General features: G+C 37.5%; 1 protein-coding gene across 1 annotated transcript in view; it reads right to left on the bottom strand.

Annotated features, from left to right (window-relative positions):
* The window catches only part of ttc3 (tetratricopeptide repeat domain 3), a 219742-nt gene extending 207712 nt beyond the window's left edge, over positions 1–12030 (bottom strand). The window contains exons 1-3 of the mRNA XM_039744454.1: positions 11715–12030; positions 8271–8337; positions 3113–3152 (exon numbers count right to left, since the gene is read on the bottom strand). Of these exons, the coding sequence (XP_039600388.1) occupies positions 3113–3152; positions 8271–8327 (97 nt within the window). The 5' untranslated portion in view covers positions 8328–8337; positions 11715–12030. The remainder of the gene's footprint in view (positions 1–3112; positions 3153–8270; positions 8338–11714) is intronic.
* Between the last annotated feature and the right edge of the window lie 10736 nt (positions 12031–22766).

The raw sequence follows: 22766 nt of genomic DNA, 5'->3' as shown, positions 1-22766 counted from the left end.
CTATCTAATGGATATATGTAAGTGAGGAGGATGTGCTCATCTACATGCTCCACAGAGCCTACTCCCACATTGTGAAAGCCGGCAACACAGTCGGGATAATGTTCTTGACTTTTACACTTCTTTTAACACCATTTTCCCTTCATCAACTAAAGAAAAAGCTCAAGGCTTTGAATCTTAATGCCCTCACAATCTCCCAGATCATGAACTACCTGACCAACAGACAGCAGTTTATGAGGCTGAGGAACTGTGTGTCAGTAATGGTGGTGTGTAATACTGCAGCACCTCAGAGAACTGTCCTGTCTCCCCTTTTTTACTCGCTATACAACAGACTTCCAACACAATACCAGTGCTTGCCATCTACAGAATATTTCAGATGATTTGTCCATCATTAGGCTGCATTATTAATGGTGATGAGTCTGAGTACAGGAAAGTCGTGGAAGACTTTGTCTTGTGGTTTAGGAACAACAACCTGCAACTCAACATTAGCAAGACTAAAGAACTGTTTGTGGATGTCCGACGTACCAAGAAGCCTCTGAGATCAGTTACTATTGAGGGGGAGGACATGGAAATGGTGCAGAGCTACAAGTACTTGGGGGTTCACATACAGTCATATGAAAAACTTTGGGAACCCCTCTTAATTCTTTGGATTTTTGTTTATCATTGGCTTGTTTTTTCAAAGTAGCAACTTCCCTTTAATATATGACATGCCTTATGGAAACAGTAGTATTTCAGCAGTGACATTAAGTTTATTGGATTACCAGCAAATATGCATTATGCATTATAACAAAATTAGACAGGCGCATTAATTTGGGCATCCCAACAGAGATATTACATCAATACTTAGTCGAGTCTCCTTTTGCAAATATAACAGTCTCTAGACGCCTCCTATAGTCTTTGATGAGTGTCTAGATTCTGGATGGAGGTATTTTTGACCATTCTTCCATACAAAATCTCTCCAGTTCAGTTAAATTTGATGGCTGCCGAGCATGGACAGCCTGCTTCAAATCATCCCATAGATTTTCGATGATATTGAAGTCAGGGTACTGCGACGGCCATTCCAGAACATTGTACTTCTCCTCAGCATGAATGCCTTTGTAGATTTCAAACTGTGTTTTGGGTCATTGTCTTGTTGGAATATCCAACCCCTGTGTAACTTCAACTTTGTGACTGATGCTTGAACATTATCCTAAAGAATTTGTTGATATTGGGTTGAATTCATCCAACCCTCAACTTTAACAAGGGCCCCAGTCCCAGAACTAGCCATACAGCCCCACAGCATGATGGAACCTCCACCAAATTTGACTGTAGGTAGCAGGTGTTTTTCTTGGAATGCGGTGTTCTTCTTCTGCCATACAAAGCGCTTTTTGTTATGACCAAATAACTCAATTTTTGTCTCATCAGTCCAAAGCACTTCGTTCCAAAATGAATCTGGCTTGTCTAAATGAGCATTTGCATTCAACAAGTGACTCTTTTTGTGGTGCGTGAGTGCAGAACGGGCTTCTTTTTCATGACCCTGCCATACAGATGGTCTTAGTGCAAATTGCGCTGAATTGTAGAACGATGTACAGATACACCATCTGCAGCAAGATGTTCTTGCAGGTCTTTGGAGGTGATCTGTGGGTTGTCTGTAACTATTCTCACAATCCTGCGCATATGCCGCTCCTGTATTTTCCTTGGCCTGCCAGACCTGGGTTTAAACGCAACTGTACCTGTGGCCTTCCATTTCTTGATTACATTCCTTACAGTTGAAACTGACAGTTTAAACCTCTGAGATAGCTCTTTGTAGCCTTCCCCTAAACTATGATACTGAACAAGCTTTGTTTTCAGATCTTTTGAGAGTTGCTTTGAGGATCCCATGCTGTCGCTCTTTAGAGGAGAGTCAAAGGGAAGCACAACTTGCAATTGACCACCTTAAATGCATTTTCTCATGATTGGACACACCTGTCTATGAAGTTCAAGGCTTAACGAGCTAATCCAACCAATTTGGTGTTGCAAGTAATCAGTATTGAGCAGTTCCATGCATTCAAATCAGCAAAATTACAAGGGTACCCACATTTTTGCACAGCCAGTTTTTCACATTTGATTTAATTTCATACAAGTAAATACTGATTCACTAAAAATCTTTGTTCAGAAAACACCCCAGTACTCAGATGCTCCTAGGAAATGAAAGAAATACCACTGTTATCTTTTTTGTTGAAAGTAGAGTAAATTATTATGCAGGCTGAGAGGGGTTCCCAAACTATTTCATATGACTGTAAGTAGTAAACTGGACTGGTCTGACTACACAGTGGGAGTACACATGATGGGCTAGAGCAGACTGCAGAATAAGCTCTTGGAAATGTTCTACCAGTTCATAGTAGACAGTGTGGTGTTCTACACTGTAGTCTTCTGGGGAAGCAACTCAGGTACAAAGGAAGCACAATGTCTGAGCAAACTTGCTCCAACACAGGGCACACCCTGGACACACTGGAAGTTGTTGTGGAAAAGAGGATGATAGCTAAATTGGATCCCATAATGAAAAATCCCCTCCATCCCCTTCAGGAGGCGCTCCCTTAAAGTACTTTCAGCTATAGACTCATTCCACCACAGCATGATAAGAAGCTCCCATGAGGGTCTTTTCTGCCCACTGCTATCAGGCCATTCAATGCTTCTATCCAATGTACTTGTTATATTTTTATTTATTTATTTATTGATTTATGTATTTAGTGATTTATGTATTAATCATTTTTTTTGATTGATTGACTGTATTATCTGTCCAGTGAGTCTGTGTCCTTGTGTTTTAATGTTTCTGCTGCTGTATACATTTGAATTTCCCCATGGGATTAATAAAGTTTATCTAATTTAATCTAGTATACTATATACAGCAGAATTGGGTTTTTTAATATTTTACTCAAATCAGTCAAACATGAAATATACATATAGTCTGTGTCCTTGTGTTTTAATGTTTCTGCTGCTGTATACATTTGAATTTCCCCATGGGATTAATAAAGTTTATCTAATTTAATCTAGTATACTATATACAGCAGAATTGGGTTTTTTAATATTTTACTCAAATCAGTCAAACATGAAATATACATATAGAAGTAAAATAAAATCTAAATATTTTACTTACCTATTGATTTCACATTTTCAAAGTTACAAATTTCCCAGGGCTGAAAAATCAAAGAAAACAAAATGTTTTTTTGTAGGGAGATGGCTGTCTTTAAAACATTTAATATTGACATTTTAAATGATGACAAACTCAAAATTAAAATTATTTTTGTCACATGCTTTTATCTTTTCTGCCAATCAAGTGAAAAACAAAAATGCTACCACCCTAATTAATATATCCAACCTCCGAAATGGTCAGTGTGAGCCATCCATCCCCAAATTCCGTAATTTAATGAGCACTTTGGTCAGTCTAGATATATGAAATAACGATAACTAATACTAATTATTTAATTTAAATTAACAAGTTGAAAATTGTAAATATAGGATATAGCAGGAAAGGACTAGAATAAAATTTAGTAAGTTAAAATGAATTAATGCATATTACAGAAGAATAAATATCTTTTTAGAGCTAAATTCTGCAAGAAAATTAACACATTTAAAAACTACTGTAAATTAACATAAAATAGTTCATTTGGTTAATGAGACAGTTTACGTATTAACCTAAGACTCCAAAAAATGCATATATCTAGAGTGAAATTGATAAATAGTCTCTTGCTACTCTGCAATGACAGTGTGCTCTGTGATACATTTTTGAGGTTTGCTTGAATTTTAAGTCCCTTTCAGTGCCAATTATTTCACTGCAGTGTTTAAAAGACTTTAGAGTTCAAAATTCTTGTCTTAATTTTTTTAGTTCCAAAAATTAAAGTTTTTTTCTTTTCATTTCTCAATGACTAGTGTGTTTATCTTTAGACAAGGTTACTAAAGCAAACTACTTTCTTCTGCAGGAATGAACATCTTTATTGTTAGCCTAAATAGAACACAGGAAAAAGTTTTAGCTTGGTTGCTAATGAAAACTCCTACCTTATATTAATAAATAGTTTTGCATTATATCAATGCCATCATTGATTTATGCTTTCGTGGCAACATAGTAGTTAATCTATGGTGGTTTTCATGAACCAGATCATTTAACCATTTATTTTATTCAAGAGAAATGTTAATCAACTGGTGAAAGGTTACCAGGGGAAAGTTTTCTTTCTTACAGTACTCAAAAAGTACTCCAAACAATGTAATATAACACAACACAACATAGCAGCAATATGCAGAAAGTATGAAATATTGGATGGGGTGCCAATCATGCACATACTCACAAAGTGTACAATTTATAATCACAAAATTAATCAGAACTTCTTCAGAAGCATTTGATGGAAAAACCATGCAGAAACAAAGGGAACCTGGTTGTGAGATTCAAGTCAGAATACTGGATCAATGAAGCAGCACTGCTGCCCACTGTGTTATGATAACTCCCTTCAAAAATGTATAAGAAAAAATCAACAAACGTCTGGAGTACCCAAAGTGTGGGTTAATAACAAGAAAATTCTAGGGAATACTTGTGAGTAGACTTAATAGTGCAGTACCCCACACTTAAAAGAATTATTTTTCTGCTTTCATGAAGATCACTTGATTCATGGACAAGTGATAATTTACAAAACAAAAACGCTGCCTGCAAACACCTTTCATGGTTAAAACCTTAATTTACTTTTTCATGTGCAATAGTTTGGGCACTTATTGAAAAACATGAATTTCTGTACCTTTTATTTCACAATTGCTACTTAGTCAACAAATATGTTAAAGTGAGGAAAAAGTTAATTTGGCAAGCACAAAGATTTGGGCACCTTTGCAGTTCATTTTTCTAATCATAGGACTCAAAACTTTGTACATTCTTTAGGACTTTAATTAAGACAGGCGAGTATGTAATTTGAGCCATCTAACCTCTCACGCCAGTGTTCTTAATTTCAATTATCATAGCCTTCTCTAAGCAGATTGTTGAGCACATGAAAATAGAGACAAATAACCCTTACAAAGACTCCTATAATAATTATATTATAATATTATAATATATTATAATAACTATTCATGGTGGCTCTAAAATCTGTACTAACCCCTACTCTCTTTTCTGTTTCCTTTTCCGTTATCCTTTTGGTGGTGGCTTGCGCCGCCACCACCATCTACTCGAAGCACCGTGATGTTCCAACAATGATGGATGGATGGATTAAAAGCCAGAAGTCTGTATGACCATCAATATCAAGTGACTCCGTGAGAACCCTAACTACAAAGAGGACTATTTCATTTATGTTAGGTAGAATGCCCAGAGGGGACTGGGCGGTCCCGTGGCCTGGAACCCCTGCAAATTTTTTTTTCTCCAGTCGTCTGGAGTTTTTTTTTTTCTGTCCACCTTGGCCATCAGACCTTACTCCTTTTCTATGTTAACTAATGTTGTCTTATTTTAATTTCTTATTTTGTCTTTTAGTTTTCTTTTCTTCATTAAGTAAAGCACTTTGAGCTACTTTTTGTATGAAAATATGCTATATAAATAAATGTTGTTGTTGTTGTTGTCCTACAAATAGTTGTACAAAAAATATTTAAGCACTTCTAGTCTGGAATTTCGACTAACAGAAAGCCATTAAGAAATCCAAGTTAAGGGGAACATTTAAAACAAGGCAAGACTTGGAAAACCTCAACATTATCTAATTGAGATATAAATGCTGAAAAGTATGATCATTGCAAAAGCAGTACTGTGCAGAAATATCTAAAAGCAGAGAGGTTTTGCACAAATATACAGTCTGCAATAAGATCTGCGTAGAACAATGCAATTTCTGTGAAATAAGGTATTTTAGCAGAGGTGACCAAATGTTTTACATGCAACTTGCCTAGTTTTGTTAACATCTGCTTCAGAACATCAACTTTAAATGGGTGTAGGGAGAAAGCATTTTTGATGAGAAGATTCCCCAAAGCTGGGTCATATTTGTTTACAGATAGAAATAACTACTATTATTACTTTAACCTTGCTTTAATAAGTACAGTATACAAATGCATTTCTCTGGCTGAGGGGCTTTCTTTTTAGCTGAACACAGGACTGTCTCTAGTATGGTATCATATCTGAGTGAGAGGGGATCATAAACATTTGGAATGAGGACCATATTACTGATTCCTTATTACTGGCACTTGACGAAGGTGAGCCCATGTGGTGGAGTGTAAAATGAGTGATATCCAGCATATAAATTAAAAAATATTTTTTTGTCTTTATTTTTTTAATAAACCAGGAAGCTTGACAAACCAGTTTTTTTTTTTATCCCCTACCCCAACAGTTTCATTGATATGGAAAGCACCATCTAGGCCAGATTTTATGGTTTAATTGCTTCCTTTCTTTCTTGTTTGCTTGGAAATACAGAAAATGCTACATTTAGTGAGTTTGCATGAGCTTTTTCATTAGTTAATGTGAGACCTCTACACATTAAAGTAGATAAACTGGGAAGAGGGTTGTGTGTGAGCTGTTTTATTGGTGAATCGCTACAGGATGTGTCCATGGTTTATGTATTAGGAGCTGCTGAGGGGCAATAAAGAGGAAGGCTTGCAAAGGCATACACTCTTTGCCATTTTTTAATCCTTAACAGAGCTGACAGGAAAGAATAAAGAATAGAGTGTAACTACAAGTTAACCACATCTAGCACTATCAGTTTGTATGGTTTGGCTTGGGATCAGAAGAGGGAGGTCATGTTTTACTAACACGCTGGAATTCTACGAGGAATCAATAAAAGAATATAATCAAAGTGGAGCTTTCAGAAAGCATTTAAAAAGGTACCATATGAGAGGTGGGGCATCAAACTAAAAGAAGTGGGAGTTCAGGGTGATGTTTGTACATTGGTACAGAATTGGCTGAGACGCAGGAAGCAGAGGGTGACAGTGCAAAGAACTTCATCGGAAATGGTTGATGTTAAGAGTGGTGTTCCACAGGGGTCAGTGCCAGGGCCGTTGCCATTTTTAATACACATAAATGATTTGGATAGGAATATAAGTAATAAGGTAGTTACATTTGCAGATTATACCAAGATACAGTAGGTTGATTGGCAGATAGTCTAGAATCTGTTAAATCATTACAGAGGGACTTGGAGAGCATACAGACTTGGGCAGATTTGTGGCAGATGAAGTTTAATGTTAATAAATCTAAAGTATTACACATAGGAAGAAAAAATGTTAGGTTTGAATACAAAATGGGAGGTCTGAAAAATCGAGAGCACACCTTATGAGAAGAATTTAGGAGTCATAGTGGACTCTGCACTATCAACTTCCTGACAGTGTTCAGAAGCCATTAAGAAGGCTAACAGAATGTTAGATTATATAGCACGGTGTTTAAAGTACATGTCCAAGGAGGTTATGCTGAAGCTTTACAAATGCACTGGTGAGGCCTCATCTTGAGTACTATGTGCAGTTTTGGTCTCCAGGCTACAAAAACAACATAGCAGCGCTAAAAAAGGTCCAGAGAAGAGCAACTAGGTTGATTCCAGGGATACAGGGGATGAATTATAGAGCTGAGCCTTTTCAGTTTAAGCAAAAGAAGATTAAGAGGTGACATGATTGAAGTATTTAAAATAATGAAGGGAATTAGTACAGTGGATCGAGTGTGTTATTTTCAAATGAGTTTATCAAGAACATGGGGACACAGTTGGAAATTTGTTAAGAGTAAACTTCGCACAAACATTAGTAAGTTTTTCTTCACACAGAGAAAAATCAGACAAATGGAATACGTTGCCAAGTAATGTGGTAGACAGTAGTACTTTAGGGACTTTCAAAACTAAACTTGATGTTTTTTTACAAGAATTAAGTGGATAGGAATGGCGAGGTTTTCTGGGCTGAATGGCCTGTTCTCGTCTAGGTTGTTATAATGCACTAATACTTGTAACCAGCTTTCACATAGTACTATGCTTCTTTATAATTTGAGTATATTATCCATGAGATATACGTAATAAAAAGTGTAACTTAGCTCCTGCATGTAATTTTACTCTGCCTAATTGCCTGAGGTTATAGATGTAAAAGGGATGAGGAAAGGAAGAGCTGAACTACAGTACCTGACCGTGTAGTAAGAGGATGGGTTAAGATCAAAACATTAAAGAGTATAAAAGGGAACCACAATAAAACAGTCAATATTATAAATATTGGGTGTCATACATTTAATGATATCTCACTGGTATATATTTTTAACATGTAACTGTAACTTGTATCAGCATATTCAAAAAACAACACAAAATAATATACACAAAACACCATCACCCAAATATGCTCACCTCTTTATGATCGTGGGGAATTTCATCCAGGTCAGAGTCCGATTCAGAATCACACATTGTAAAAAGTCTGTTAAAAATAATAAAGCAATTATTAACTTCATCCTAAATGACTGGAGTAGCGTATGTCAAAAAGAGTTGTCTTAATAATTTTTGCTTAGTCTTATGAGTATTACAATGATTTTACGGTTAGTGTAAAGTGTCACTGTGATTTAGACTACTTTTTAAATTAATCATTGGTGGCATTTTAAGGATCTGACTTGCACTACATTTGCCATTTTCTTTTTTTCCTTTTTAAATGGATGAGCATAATAAATGCCAGTCAAAACATAGGTGTTCAACCCACATGATTATGATGGAACAGATATGAGGAGTGAAATGTACAGATTGTCAATAACCTCTTCTTCAATAACTTCTTCAGTATTAGGAAGCTCCAATCAACTACCTAAATTGCATAAAGTGAAGATTCTTGAGCTGCAGTATGTGGATGACTGCGCTCTTGTTTCTCTCACCCCACAAGACTTCTAATGCAGCAGTGAGAGTATACAGCAGGATAGGACTGCCCGTTAACCATCAAAACAGAAATAATCTGTCAATGGAGTCCCAACATTCCCCAATACCACCAGTTTCCACTATTGCCGATGAACATCTGTCAGTAGTTTCATCTTTCATATACAGTATGTGGGAAGCATTCCCTCTGAAGACAGCAGCACTGACAAGGAGGTCCCAAACCAAATTCAGCAAGCAACAGTTGCCTCTGGGAGACTTGAGCAACAGGTCTTTCAAAACAAATATTTGCATCTCCACACAAAGGTCTGTGTCTACCAAGCCATCTGCATTACCACCCTCCTCTACAGCTGTGAAGCTTGAGTAATTTACACCCACCACATTAACCTTCTGGAACACTTCCACATATGCTGCATGCAGTGCATCTTAGGAATTACCTGGCATGACTATGTGATTTACTGTGAAAAACTCAGAAAAACCAAGTGCAGAAGTATTGAGGCCAAGATCACTCAGTCCCAGCTAACGATGGTTGGAACACATGGTAAGGATGCCTCCTAATCAGCTGCCTTGCAGAGTACTATAGGGACAGCTACATCATGGATGACACTCTGCCAGGGGGAAGAGGGAGCACTGTAAGGATCAGTTAAAGATTATGTTAAGAAAGCACAAAATCAGGCCCAAGAACCTTGGTAATATTGCTACTGACCGCAACTCATGGAGACAGATGTGTTCGGATGGGATATGTACAGTATGCTGGAAGAGGAAAGGGTAGCCAGGAGACAGCAGAGGAGACTCAGGAGGCGCACACCCACTATTGCTGTTACCACAGGTACTTGTTAAACCTGCAGTAGGACTTGTGAGTCCAGGATAGGACTATTCAGCCACAAAAGAACTCACTGATAAAGACAGACGTGTGCATCATCATCCAACTCAATGTACAACCAATTATTACTATGAGGAGTGAAATGTACAGATTGTCAACTAAGACTGAGAATTGTATAGCCAGTGCAGCAAACATAATTTCATTCATTTAATTGGATACATTAATTTACAGTTGCTGTACTTCCTCTTCAGTAAAACTATAAATCGTGTGTTCCTTGTAACTGTCAAACCAAACCATGGCAACCGCAGGAAAACCATCATTTATTCTACATGCAATTTAGAAATGTTATCAAAAGCAACCCAACCAACTTCCCTTAACTTATGTCTGTATCTGTCATTGAGGCTAGTCTGGATGAATATGTGGACGGCATCTACAGACTGTAAACATTTCCAAGGAATTTACCCCTTGAAGAACTTTGGGGCAATGTGAAAATAATCTTTCAATTAAACTATGAGAAAAGGAATAGTGATTAGATATTCATTAAATATATTCTAGTTCAATCTGCACCAAGCAAGCCATCATTTAAAGAAAAATGACTCATTATTCGCACTTATCTAAAACAAACCAAGGACAAGATCCAATTTCTGAGTGATGCCATGAAGTGCCTGTAGTGCTTTGGAAAATGATCTAGACTTAAACCAAATTTAGGCATTTTTTTTCTCATTTTTAGATAACCTTGGATCTAAATTCAATAGTAGTACTTTAAGAGCAATATTTAAAATAATACCAGGTGGAATAATATTGTACTATGAGAAATATGTTGTGCTATCCTATACCACACTACTTGCACAAAGAAACATATGCTGGTTTGTAACTAAAACGCTGTACACATTATTTTCAATGAATTACTGAAAATTTACTCGTGAATTTAAAACTACTACCCTTGTTTCCTTATTGGCATGATTTATTGAGACTTGACCATTTTATTACATATAGATTGTACAAACATGCATTCAAAGTGTTAATAATCTTTAAAGATGGCTTAGTCCTTGCCTTTCCGTCAGTTTATGTGATTCTGGACTGATTAAAATTTTTTTGGCTGGTCCAGGAGCATATCTAAGTTTTGACTGTATCATCTTAACACCCCTTTATTGGAGTCTAGATGTATGTTGTGTTCCAGATCTAATTATGCAATTTTCATTACGCTATAACTTCTGAAGTTTATTACGTAGAGAATAAACAAAAAAAAAAAAAAATTGTTGCCGATAGATGGCAGCACCTGCCCTGCATACCAAAATGGCGGGGTGACGGTTGTCAGTCGAACAGCGGGTGCAATGTGTTCGCCTTTTCATAATTAGATCTGGACCACCCTGTAAACCTCCTTGGGGTTTTGAGGACACTGATATTCATATATGACACTGAGGACGTTAATATTTTAATTTAATATCAAGAAGGGGGTATAGGGTATCCCTTGGGCTTTCAAGGAGAACCTAGTAATTCAAGGACCAAACGATCAGGGGATTAGGCCGGTAAAGCCCATCCCAACGCCATTTAGTTAATCAATAATCAGTTTCTTGTTGCTCTGGTGGTCAGCACGGAGGTGCAGTGAATTGCCACTCCACCTAACGGATCCATGATCCTGGGTTCAAATTCCGCACCTAGTCATTTTTGTGTGGAGTTTGCACGATAATTGTCCCATACCTTGCTCCCAACGCTCAGGCCGGTAAAATGATGCCAAATTGGGCATAATCGTGTGTGTGTCCTCCGATGGACTGTTATACTCTCTATAGCCGATTCCAGACCTTAGCGAGCCTGGACTGGATTATACTACTTTGACAAAGTTATGTGCATTTGACAGATGTGAGCAAATATGCAGAGTCATTGTGTACTCGACACGTTAATATTTTTTGTTTTGTATCCGTGGCTACAAAAACAATTTCAAATAACTGATACGAGCCACACATTGTGCGACTACAATCCACTATTTACTTTCCACAGTTAACGCCCTTTTGCAATACTCAAACATCCCTATCACCTAAACCTCGACTCCCGACAACTTCCTAAACTCACTTCTTTTGTATAACCATGAACATTTCGCTTCCAGTACTTTGACAAACCTGCGACAAGTAATTTGGCGTTTAGATGTTTCTGATTTCCAGTTGAGATGAAAAACCCCAAGCGCATCACATGGAAGCTTCCCAAAGAGGCTCCAATCTGTTCCAGCCGCTATCGGATTTGCGAGAGTCCTAAATGTTCGGGCGATTTCCTCTGGAGTGCTTTCGCCACGCCAAAACAGCTACTGTAGTAATGCACAGGATGCCAACGATTCTATGTATTACTCAAATACGTAAAGTAAGGCATGAAGGATAACACGATTGTTAAACCACACGATCAACTGTAATGATACTCATATTCGACAGTCATTATGCTTAGGGAAAATGTAGGCATGTAGTGAGTAGGGGAATGTGATTCCTTTCAAAATAAAAGCCCTCTAAGCGCACTCATAATGATGTTAATATAACCGCAAGACAACAAGGCTTTTGATCGATATCACAAAAAATGGAATTCACAACGATTCAATATGTCATTTCCCATTAGTCAAAATTTGAAAATTACATAGAATGAGTTATACTGACTATACCGATCGCCGAGGCTGGTGGAATAGTAAGTGGTAAGTGCGAGGACCGTGATTCAGTCATAGGAGCTGGATAGAGAAATTTACATCATGTTTACTGTAATCATGTCAGAACTATAGAAAATGGTTTAACGCAGAAAGAAAGAGCTAAGCAAATGTAATCTGCTATTGACTCGTATGTTAAGAAGTAAGTCAGTGAGTGTGGGAACTTGGACTTAGGGACTCCATGGTACAAAAGTAAGTGGACGGGGCGCCTCGACGATGGGGCTTTTAGTGTGACAATGCCAAAAAAAACCCTTCACATATGACCCGGAACTTTTATTTAGCGCAACATTTTTATGAATGAAATAACAGGTCCAGTGAGTTCAGTGACTGATAAAAACTCAAGGCTGGCAATGGTCTGGTTAAAGTAGATCCGTTGAGAATCAATGTTCACATGAATGGTCTAATTTTCGTGGCTAATATTCATATACAGCCTCGTCGAATATGTTATTAATTAATTAATTTTACTTTTTAAACACACACACACACATATATATATATATATATATATATATATATATATATATATATACATAAATATATATATATGTGTATATATATATATACTGTACACACACATATATTCCAGTCCAAATTTTTTGAACACCTCACTTTTTCTGTTTTTTCTTCTGTAAATGAAATGCTGGCACTTCTAAGTGTAATAATTAATGCCCTGTCTCATTTCATTTGTCAATTGCTGTTTTCTTGCCATTATCATTGGAATTTATAACTATCCATCCATCCATTTTCTAACCCGCTGAATCCGAATAGGGTCACGGGGGTCTGCTGGAGCCAATCCCAGCCAACACAGGGCACAAGGCAGGAACCAATCCTGGGCAGGGTGCCAACCCACCGCAGGACACACACAAACACACCCACACACCAAGCACACACTAGGGCCAATTTAGAATCGCCAATCCACCTAACCTGCATGTCTTTGGATTGTGGGAGGAAACCGGAGCGCCCGGAGGAAACCCACGCAGACACGGGAGAACATGCAAACTCCACGCAGGGAGGACCCGGGAAGCGAACCCGGGTCTCCTAACTGCGAGGCAGCAGCGCTACCACTGCACCACCGTGCCGCCCAATTTATAACTATCTACAGTGTAATGTTGTCCAAGTAGTACTTCAGAGGATGTAGTAACACAGTCTTTTCCATCTGTGCTTTATGACAGAGGGGTTTTAAGTAATCAACAAAAGTTGGGAAACCGGTGCAAACTGTTTGCTTCAGCTTCCGAGGCTTAATTTACTTTAATTGCTGCAGAACCTCTGTAGCTTGTTACCCATTAGTTGTCCCCTAAAAAAGGCCCATTGGTAATATTCTGAAATTTCTTTTTTTTTAGTTTTCTCTAACCTATAATAATAATAATTCTTTACACAAAGCACTGTCCACACAGGGAGGACCTGGGAAGTAAACCCATAATCTCCTTACTACAAAGCAGCAGCACTACAACTGCACCATCTGAGTGGATGCATGGACCTAAACTTAAATTTAAATCCCTGACAGTTTACTTCTTCACCATTTTAGGTCATGCATTGGAAGTATATAATATATAGTGTGTGTATATATATATATATATATATATATATATATATATATATATATATATATATGATTCTTAGCACCAATGTGGTGCTGTAGGTGCCATAGGTTTTTAGATGTTGCTTAAGATGACTTTCAGTGCTTTACGGTCCATGGCAACTGTCTTTGCCTGATCATGGTCAAGGTGTTGGCTCTAGCAGTACATGCTTAATTCAAGTTTTCTCGTGTGCAGTTCGTTGTATTCTCCATTGGGTGGGGGACCTCCTCACAGTCAATGTGGTATGCGATTTGGGCCACCACTGCTGGATTTGCTTGTCTAGAGTCAGTTGTTGCGCACTTGTTGTCCAGATGACTTCGTCTGGGATAGGATCGCAAATTGAGATGTGTAGATTCTGTTGCAGGCATTGCATTTGAAATAACTCAAGTTAGTTCAGGTCCGATTAATGTAGTGTCCACATTTCTGACCCACAGAGCGGAATCGGCAGGATGAGCATGCAGAAGAGATAAATATTGCTGTTTAGGGTGATGTTTGTCTTCTTCCACTTTCACCACTTGAGTGAGGTAAAGGCTGCAGTGGCCTGTCCAGACCTACTGTGGATCTCCAAGTTTGATGATACTTTCTTCTCTTGGACCAGTGACCCTAGGTGCTTGAATTCCTGGAATTGTTCGATATGTAGTCCCTCAAGGTGGACAATGGACTGTGACCCATCTGTCACTAGAACCTTGGTTTTTTTGATGTTGATCTTTAGGCCATATGACAGGTCGGTGCAGGCAACAGTGTAGAAAATGTCAGTTGCCTCGGTACCGTCATCTCTAAATATGAAGCTGTAGTCAGTGAACATCAGGTCATTCAGAAAGTAATAATAAATAAGTAATCCTATTGTACTCCATCCCTACTCTTGAGTGCCTCATGATTGCATCAACCATTATGTTATATAGGAAGGGGCACAACACATCTCCCTGGCAAACTCCGATCTAGATGGAAAGCTCAGGAATAAAAACTACTTTATGATACGTGATTCATTATCTCCCTTTGTGGTTCTCCAACTACAAATATATATATACAGGACATACATTTAACTGGGACGATGTACAAGTAAGGTTTAAGGCCAGTACTAAAAGTGCCACAGAGCTGGCTTAATCTTGGCTATCAAATGAGAACACCATCAACAGAGACTTGGACATAAATCCAGCATATGCAAACTTAAGAAGAACATGTTCATAATAAATAAAACTTCACAACCAATACCCCCATCACACTGTCAGCCTATCACCCACCTCCCCTCCCCCCCTACACATAATTTTTTCTTGCATTGATTCTTGCAAGTCTAAGGATTATCCTCTGATGAAGGTCCCTGGCAGAGGCTGAAAGCTCAGGAATAAAAACTACTTTATGATACGTGATTCATTTTCTCCTTTTGTGGATCTCCAGCGGCAAATATGCAAACCATATCACAGACTTTCTCTTCCATTCATATATATATATATATATATAGATATATATATATAGATATATATACAGTGCATCCGGAAATTATTCACAGCGCATCACTTTTTCCACATTTTGTTATGTTACAGCCTTATTCCAAAATGGATTAAATTCTTTTTTTTCCTTAGATTTCTACCCACAACACCCCATAATGGCAATGTGAAAAAAGTTTACTTGAGGTTTTTGCAAATTTGTTAAAAAAAAAAAATTGAGAAAGCACATGTACATAAGTATTCACAGCCTTGGCCATGAAGCTCAAAATTGAGCTCAGGTGCATCCTGTGTCCCCTGATCATCCTTGAGATGTTTCTGCAGCTTAATTGGAGTCCACCTGTGGTAAATTCAGTTGATTGGACATGATTTGGAAAGGCACACACCTGTCTATATAAGGTCCCACAGTTGACAGTTCATGTCAGAGCACAAACCAAGCATGAAGTCAAAAGAATTGTCTGTAGACCTCCGAGACAGGATAGTGTCGAGGCACAAATCTGGGAAAGGTTACAGAAAAATTTCAGCTGCTTTGAAAGTCCCAATGAGCACAGTGACCTCCATCATCCGTAAGTGGAAGAAGTTCAATACCACCAGGACTCTTCCTAGAACTGGCCGGCCATCTAAACTGAGCGATCGGGAGGGAAGGGCCTTAGTTAGGGAGGTGACCAAGAAACCGATAGTCACTCTGTCAGAGCTCCAGAGGTCCTCTGTGGAGAGAGGAGAACCTTCCAGAAGGACAACCATCTCTGCAGCAATCCACCAATCAGGCCTGTATGGTAGAGTGGCCAGACGGAAGCCACTCCTTAGTAAAAGGCACATGGCAGCCCACCTGGAGTTTGCCAAAAGGCACGTGAAGGACTCTCAGACCATTAGAAACAAAATTCTCTGGTCTGATGAGACAAAGATTGAACTCTTTGGTGTGAATGCCAGGCGTCACGTTTGGAGGAAACCAGGCACCGCTCATCACCAGGCCAATACCATACTTACAGTGAATCATGTTGGTGGCAGCATCATGCTATGGGGATGTTTTTCAGCAGCAGGAACTGGGAGACTAGTCAGGATAAAGGGAAAGATGACTGCAGCAATGTATAGAGACATCCTGGATGAAAACCTGCTCCAGTGTGCTCTTGACCTCAGACTGGGGTGACGATTCATCTTTCAGCAGGACAACGACCCTAAGCACACAGCCAAGATATCAAAGGAGTGGCTTCAGGATAACTCTGTGGATGTCCTTGAGTGGCCAAGCCAGAGCCCAGACTTGAATCCGATTGAACATCTCTGGAGAGATCTTAAAATGGCTGTGCACCGACGCTTCCCATCCAACCTGATGGAGCTTGAGAGGTGCTGCAAAGAGGAATGGGCAAAACTGGCCAAGGATAGGTGTGCCAAGCTTGTGCCATCATATTCAAAAAGACTTGAGGCTGTAATTGCTGCCAAAGGTGCATCGACAAAGTATTGAGCAAAGGCTGTGAATACTTATGTTCATGTGATTTCTCAATTTTTTTATTTTTAATAAAATTGCAAAAACCTCAAGTAAACTTTTTTCACGTTGTCATTATGGGGTGTTGTGTGTAGAATTCTGAGGGAAAAAATGAATTTAATCCATTTTGGAATAAGGCTGTAACATAACAAAATGTGGAAAAAGTGATGCGCTGTGAATACTTTCGGATGCACTGTATATATATATTTAAGCCTAGGAAAACTGTTCTAGAAATTTCACAAAAGCTGAATTAACATACAGAGATAACAAATTAATCAGTTATTTAAAGTAGTTATATATTTGGCATAATTGAAAATGATTCTTTGTGTTAGCATTTTAAAGTTAGTTTTAAAGAAGTGCAATTATCTTGGACAATTCTAAATAATGCAATAGAAACATACTCAGAATAATGAATACACTTATTAAAAAAGGAATGTTATTTTTCCACATTTTGCCTCACACATAAAAGACAAAATATCAGACTCATTAAACTTAAAGTACATCTTTAAATACTATACCATACCATTTTCTAAGCCTGCTTAATCTTGAGGAGGCAAGCATACAACATAAGGTCAGGGTGCCAGCCCATCACAGGGTGAACACACACACACCATGGTCAGTTTAGCGTGGCCAGTTCATCTAAAGTCCATGCCATTAAATACCTAAACACAAAACTTTGTAAATGTGTCCAAAATAATTTTGTAAATAAAGGGCTGCATAACAGAGTATTCCTCAGGTCTACAAACATAATTCAAATGATCATACTTATATTTAAGCATACAATGTACTAATTTAAGTGGGGGAAAAAGAAAACTTTTTAACAAGAACAATTTTAAATCATCCACCTCAATAAAAGGATAAGTGCCTGTGTGTCAGCAGTTTTGACCGTCCTGTTCTTATGTCTCTGATTTTCCGATGATGGTGCATCATAAACATTTTTAGTAATAAAATGCATTGCATTTGTCATTCCAATAGATGGCGCAACATAAGCATTAAAAGTACTTCTATGAATTCTATACCAAATCATACAGTAGAACATAGATTGGCATGTTAATTGCATGGTGCACTGCAAATAAAATGAGGTCTACAATAATTACTTTGATTTCAACCCATCATAAACAAGTAGAACAGCTAGTATCTCTTTACATTTATTTGAGTCAATCTAAGTCAAATCAACAGCTTTTTACTGACTTGCCACCTTTTGCTTCATACTTGCTGAAATGATGTCTCTGTACCCAATAACTAATGTAGAAAATTTTAAGCTTATAAATTCTTTAGTTTGTGAGAAATGGAGGCTTTGCAATACCTTAATTTTAATGTAAAAATAAATGCTACTAAATAATAAATGCTTTTGTTTTTTAATATCTAATTTTGTAGGCAATTGTTCATGCTTTTGGTATGTTGTTTTGCAGCATAGCAGTTCAAACCATTTGTATTGGCTTTCCCAAATATTATAGCAACCCATGGGTTGTGTTGTTGGTTATTGAGGTTCTGTTACACAAAACTGCTCAATAAACTAAACGGAATAATTGAATATACATAGGAAAGTGATTATTAAAACTGTTTTGTATTAAAAATTAATCACAAAATTAATTTCTGCTTTATAGAAATAAGGTAAATTGTGATTAATATGCAATTCATTTTGATTAGAAAATCATGATTTAATTTTATAAGGAAACTGTAACCCTAACATAAACCCAAGAAAGTTAGCAGATGTATGAATTTTATTTAGATGATCTTTATTGTAGAAACTGATCCAAATTAGACTTTAGTCTTTCAACATGAGTACACTCACCAAGAGCTTTACAAATTACAACACACTTTTCTATAAACCAATCTAAAGACTAAATTAGAGGGTATAATCTCTGAATAGGGCTTTACAGCTGAGGACCAAGGCAAATTAGAGGGTGAGAATTACTAGAGAATCATATTGAACAAGTGGCATTCACAAATTAGATTGGACATACAGTTTCACCCATTCCTCCATCCAATATCAGACCTATTCAGTCCATTCTAGGGTTGTGCAGATCAGAGCCTATCTTGGCAGCATTATTCCAGATGAAATGCAAGTGTATCGCAAGGCATACTCATCCATTTTAGAAGGAAAGAGGGGAAAAATTGGTCTTCAGCCTGATTTCAAATGTTGAATTAGAAAGAATTTCATAGACAGACACAAAATTTGATGCCTCAGAGGTGAGTGATTGTTTGCTAAGACTAGACGGACCAAAGCTCAGTTTTCACTCATGTTTATATGAGATAAGCAGTGTAGACAAGCAGTCTGGGGCATTTAATTTCAGCAAATCGTAGATATAGAGGAATGTTTTGAAAATAATTTGATAGAAAACATAAAGTGAGTGCAATCAAATAATTTGTTGTGGGTCTCTAGCTTTCAGTTTAGCATATAGTAATTTATTTTAATAGACAGGTGCAGGTCATTGTAATGTTGTGCATTTTCTAAAATAAAAATTTGCATGTGAGCATCATTAAGGCTTTGTGCCCTAGGTGCCAAGTTACCCAAACTATTCTATAACATTTCAATAATTATTTACCACACTGATGCTGATCTTTCTGATCATAAAATAGGTCATTATGATAGCAATTGATGAGAAGAATTCATAATTAATTGCAGAATTATGGTATTTGAGGGTTTCTCTAGAGTGCCTCTTTCTCTTGCACGATTTGCATCAAAAACTATTCAGCACATCCTCATGTTATAAAAGGCTTAAATTTCGAGTTTGGTATTTTTCTGTCCAGCTGTTTTAGCTCTAGACCATCCTCAAGAAACTGTGACACGCAAAAACACACACCCATCATCGAGCTACCAATGTTTTTGGTATCACGGGACCCTAAAACGTCGAAATCTGTCAAAAACCAAATTTAAAGCATTCACTCCTCCCCTATAGACAATAGGTTATGGTGGGGGAGGGCACAAAGCAAAAATAACAATACCAGGGCAGATGTTGTATCTAGCGGTGGGCAATGTCATTCTTGGAGGACCGCAGTGGCTGCAAGTTTTCGTTTCAACCCAATTGCTTAATTAGAAACTAGTCTGTGCCAATCTCAAATCTTATTTAATTTTATGGCATGTTAGTCTGCAATGTCAGATTATTATATCATAGATTTATTTTCCTTTCCAAGGATATCATCTAAATGATTTTGAAGCCTAAATTAGATCATTTTCAGTCTGTCACATTTTTTTCTAAAGTGATTTATTAAGTCAAACAGTGCATGATGCAGAATTGTTGGCTCCTTTGTCATTTGTATCTTATTGCAAATAAAAAACAGCGAATGCATCTGTTTAAGACTGAAATAAGCAATCAGGGGTGGGGAACCTTAATAAGCGAGACCACTAAAATGAAGCATCAAAATGTCACTTGTGCAGTAAGTGCTTCAGTAGCAATAATTGACTTCTTATTAAGAAACTGAGTTGGAATAAAAACCTGCAGCCACTGTGGCCCTCCTGGACTGATGCTGCCAACCCCTGCTCTATAGATAAGGCATAAATGACATCAATCAAGAAAATGAAGTGTCGTCTAAAGACTGCCTTTGAGTCAGAGTTCAGTCTGTTTGCAAAGGAAGGCTTCAAGGCTTGTCACGGTGGGTAATGCAAGTAAGTGGATTCCACTGTTCATTCTGTTAACAGTTTTGAAGATTAGGAATTCCCCAGAAAGCCAAGGAAGCCAGAGTATCAGAAATAAGTTTATCTTAAACTATTAAATAATGGAAACTCAGTACACCCTGTGACTTGGCTGGCTTTGAACCCTTCTTGAGGGCCATTTCTGGCTTCAGTGGCAGCTCTATAACTACTCCAGGAATGTCAGACTGTAACTTACCCTAGCAGTTCCTGGAGTCTCTGTCAATGAACCTTCTACAAACCGTAAAAAGCTGTCTCTTTTAATAATCTCTCTTTCAAATTTCTCTACATTCCTGAAGGCATTGCACATCCATGCCACTTTCCTGGCAGTTGTTTCTTTGCTCACCTGCATATCCACCACACAATGCCTTAACATGTCTTAAGGATAAACTACCTAAAACCCAAACTGCAATTTTCTTACAAAACCTTTGATTTTTTAATTAAGTCAATCCTATTGATACTTTTAACACGTGTATTATTTTAGGGTGTGAACTCCGAAAATACTGTACTGATGACATTTAACATTGCCGTATTCCTGTCCTATAGACTTCCCAAAATTATGAAGAAGGAGCAATGAACCTCTATTGACTCCCTGACCTCTCAGGTCACAGACTTTTGTCGTCTCAGCTGTCTGAGTTAAATGTGTCATTTGTTATTTTCTGTCTCAAAAATCAGATGTAAAGCAAAACAATCTCTTAGCTTGTGTGCTTAGTAATGGATGACTGGCTCTGAACTTTTCAGATTATAGTTTACATTTTAGAAGTAGGCTGCAGCTTTTTGTTCAGTCTCCTAAATGCTTAAAAATTTAATTGGCACCACTGTAATCCAATAAAGATTTAAACTATCATGTTTAAAATTATTGGTTTAATTTCTTTTTCAGAAACAAATTCCTCACTACATAAGAGTATGCATAAGATATAACCCTAAGTTGTTTCATTAATGCTGTAATGCTTAAGGGTAATTAGTAAATGTAACAAATTGTTATTGAGCTTTCTGCTCGATTAGATATTTTAGGAATATTTTAATTTCAATTAATCCTTCCTTTTATCCTGCCAACATTGTCAGGGTGTCAAGGATGTAGAACTAATTTCTGCATCCAAGAGTGCTATACTGAAATGAAACTTGCAATCCACCAGTCCATCTTAGGGTCTTTGTAAATACTAATCCAATTGATAACAGGATTGCCCACTGCTTTCAGGCAATTCATGGCTTCCTTCTGACGTCCAGGACGAAATATTTATATTCTGTAAGTTCATTTTTCAATTTCTGCCCAATATACAGTTATTGATTGATTGATTATATTATTCATTCTGCTTTGTTTGTTATGTTTCTGCTACTGTATGCATTTAAATTTCCCCTTGGGATTTATAAAGTTTATTTTATCTAATCTAATCCAAAGTAGCACAACAACCTAACAATATACTTTATAAATACATTGTAACAAGTGACAAAGCTGGGAAAGGTTACAAGAGACAGAACAGCAATGGATAAGTCATGGGACATGCAGTATGGTTTGAAAAAGACACCTGCCATAGTAAGAAGGAAGTCGACGTAGTAACAAGATGTGGCTCCTGGCAGAACCACTACACTGTGATCTACACTTAACTTTGTGTCCATTCTAAGAATTGACCCTATTTAATGCAAGAGTCCAAAATTAGAACTTAAACAAGCATTCAGGGTGCAACCGCTAAAAAAAGGTGTAACAATTGCCTGGTTAGCTTACGCAACTTCTTTGGAACACTGGCTTTATCAAGCAGGTCACTGTCAGGAATGTTGTGATGATTACTTGGTTATTTGACATCTGTGCAACAAAGGCATACAACATACTGTACCTTGTCATAAACTCAGAGAGTAAGCCTGTAGTTCAGATTTTTGCTGACAAATAGGGAGGGCTGATGTGAGGAAAGGCATTCTGTGGTAAACTTCACGTTGAAACCAATAAAAGATCGACCTCACATAAAAATGGGGAAAGAGGAAGAAGAAGACTAAGGCGAACACTCTGTAGTAGTCATTTACGTTACTCTGTGTGACTCCGAGACCTTAAAGTTCATGTGTATAGCACTTACAGTATTTTGCCTAGGTACAGCGTCAAAATTGTCTCTAGCGTTTTAATTTTTCCAGAGTCTCTTTAAATTTTAATTTAAATTAAACCAATTTAAAGAAGATTTAAACTGCTTATTTTACGTTAAAAAGTTCGGCACAAAATGTATTTGGGACCACTACTGTAAAGCTGAAAATATCGTAATCTAATAATATCAAACTTAATTCAATTCAGTGTCACTGGGGGCTGTTGGAGTCCATCGCGGCATCGCTGAAAGCAAGGCAGAAAACCGCTATTGACGGTTTATATAGTAGG

The sequence above is a fragment of the Polypterus senegalus genome, chromosome 2, assembly GCF_016835505.1.
Source record: "Polypterus senegalus isolate Bchr_013 chromosome 2, ASM1683550v1, whole genome shotgun sequence".
Taxonomy (NCBI): Eukaryota; Metazoa; Chordata; class Cladistia; order Polypteriformes; family Polypteridae; genus Polypterus; species Polypterus senegalus.
The sequence above is the reverse complement of the archived record's forward strand: the minus strand, read 5'-3'. Positions and strand labels throughout refer to the sequence as shown.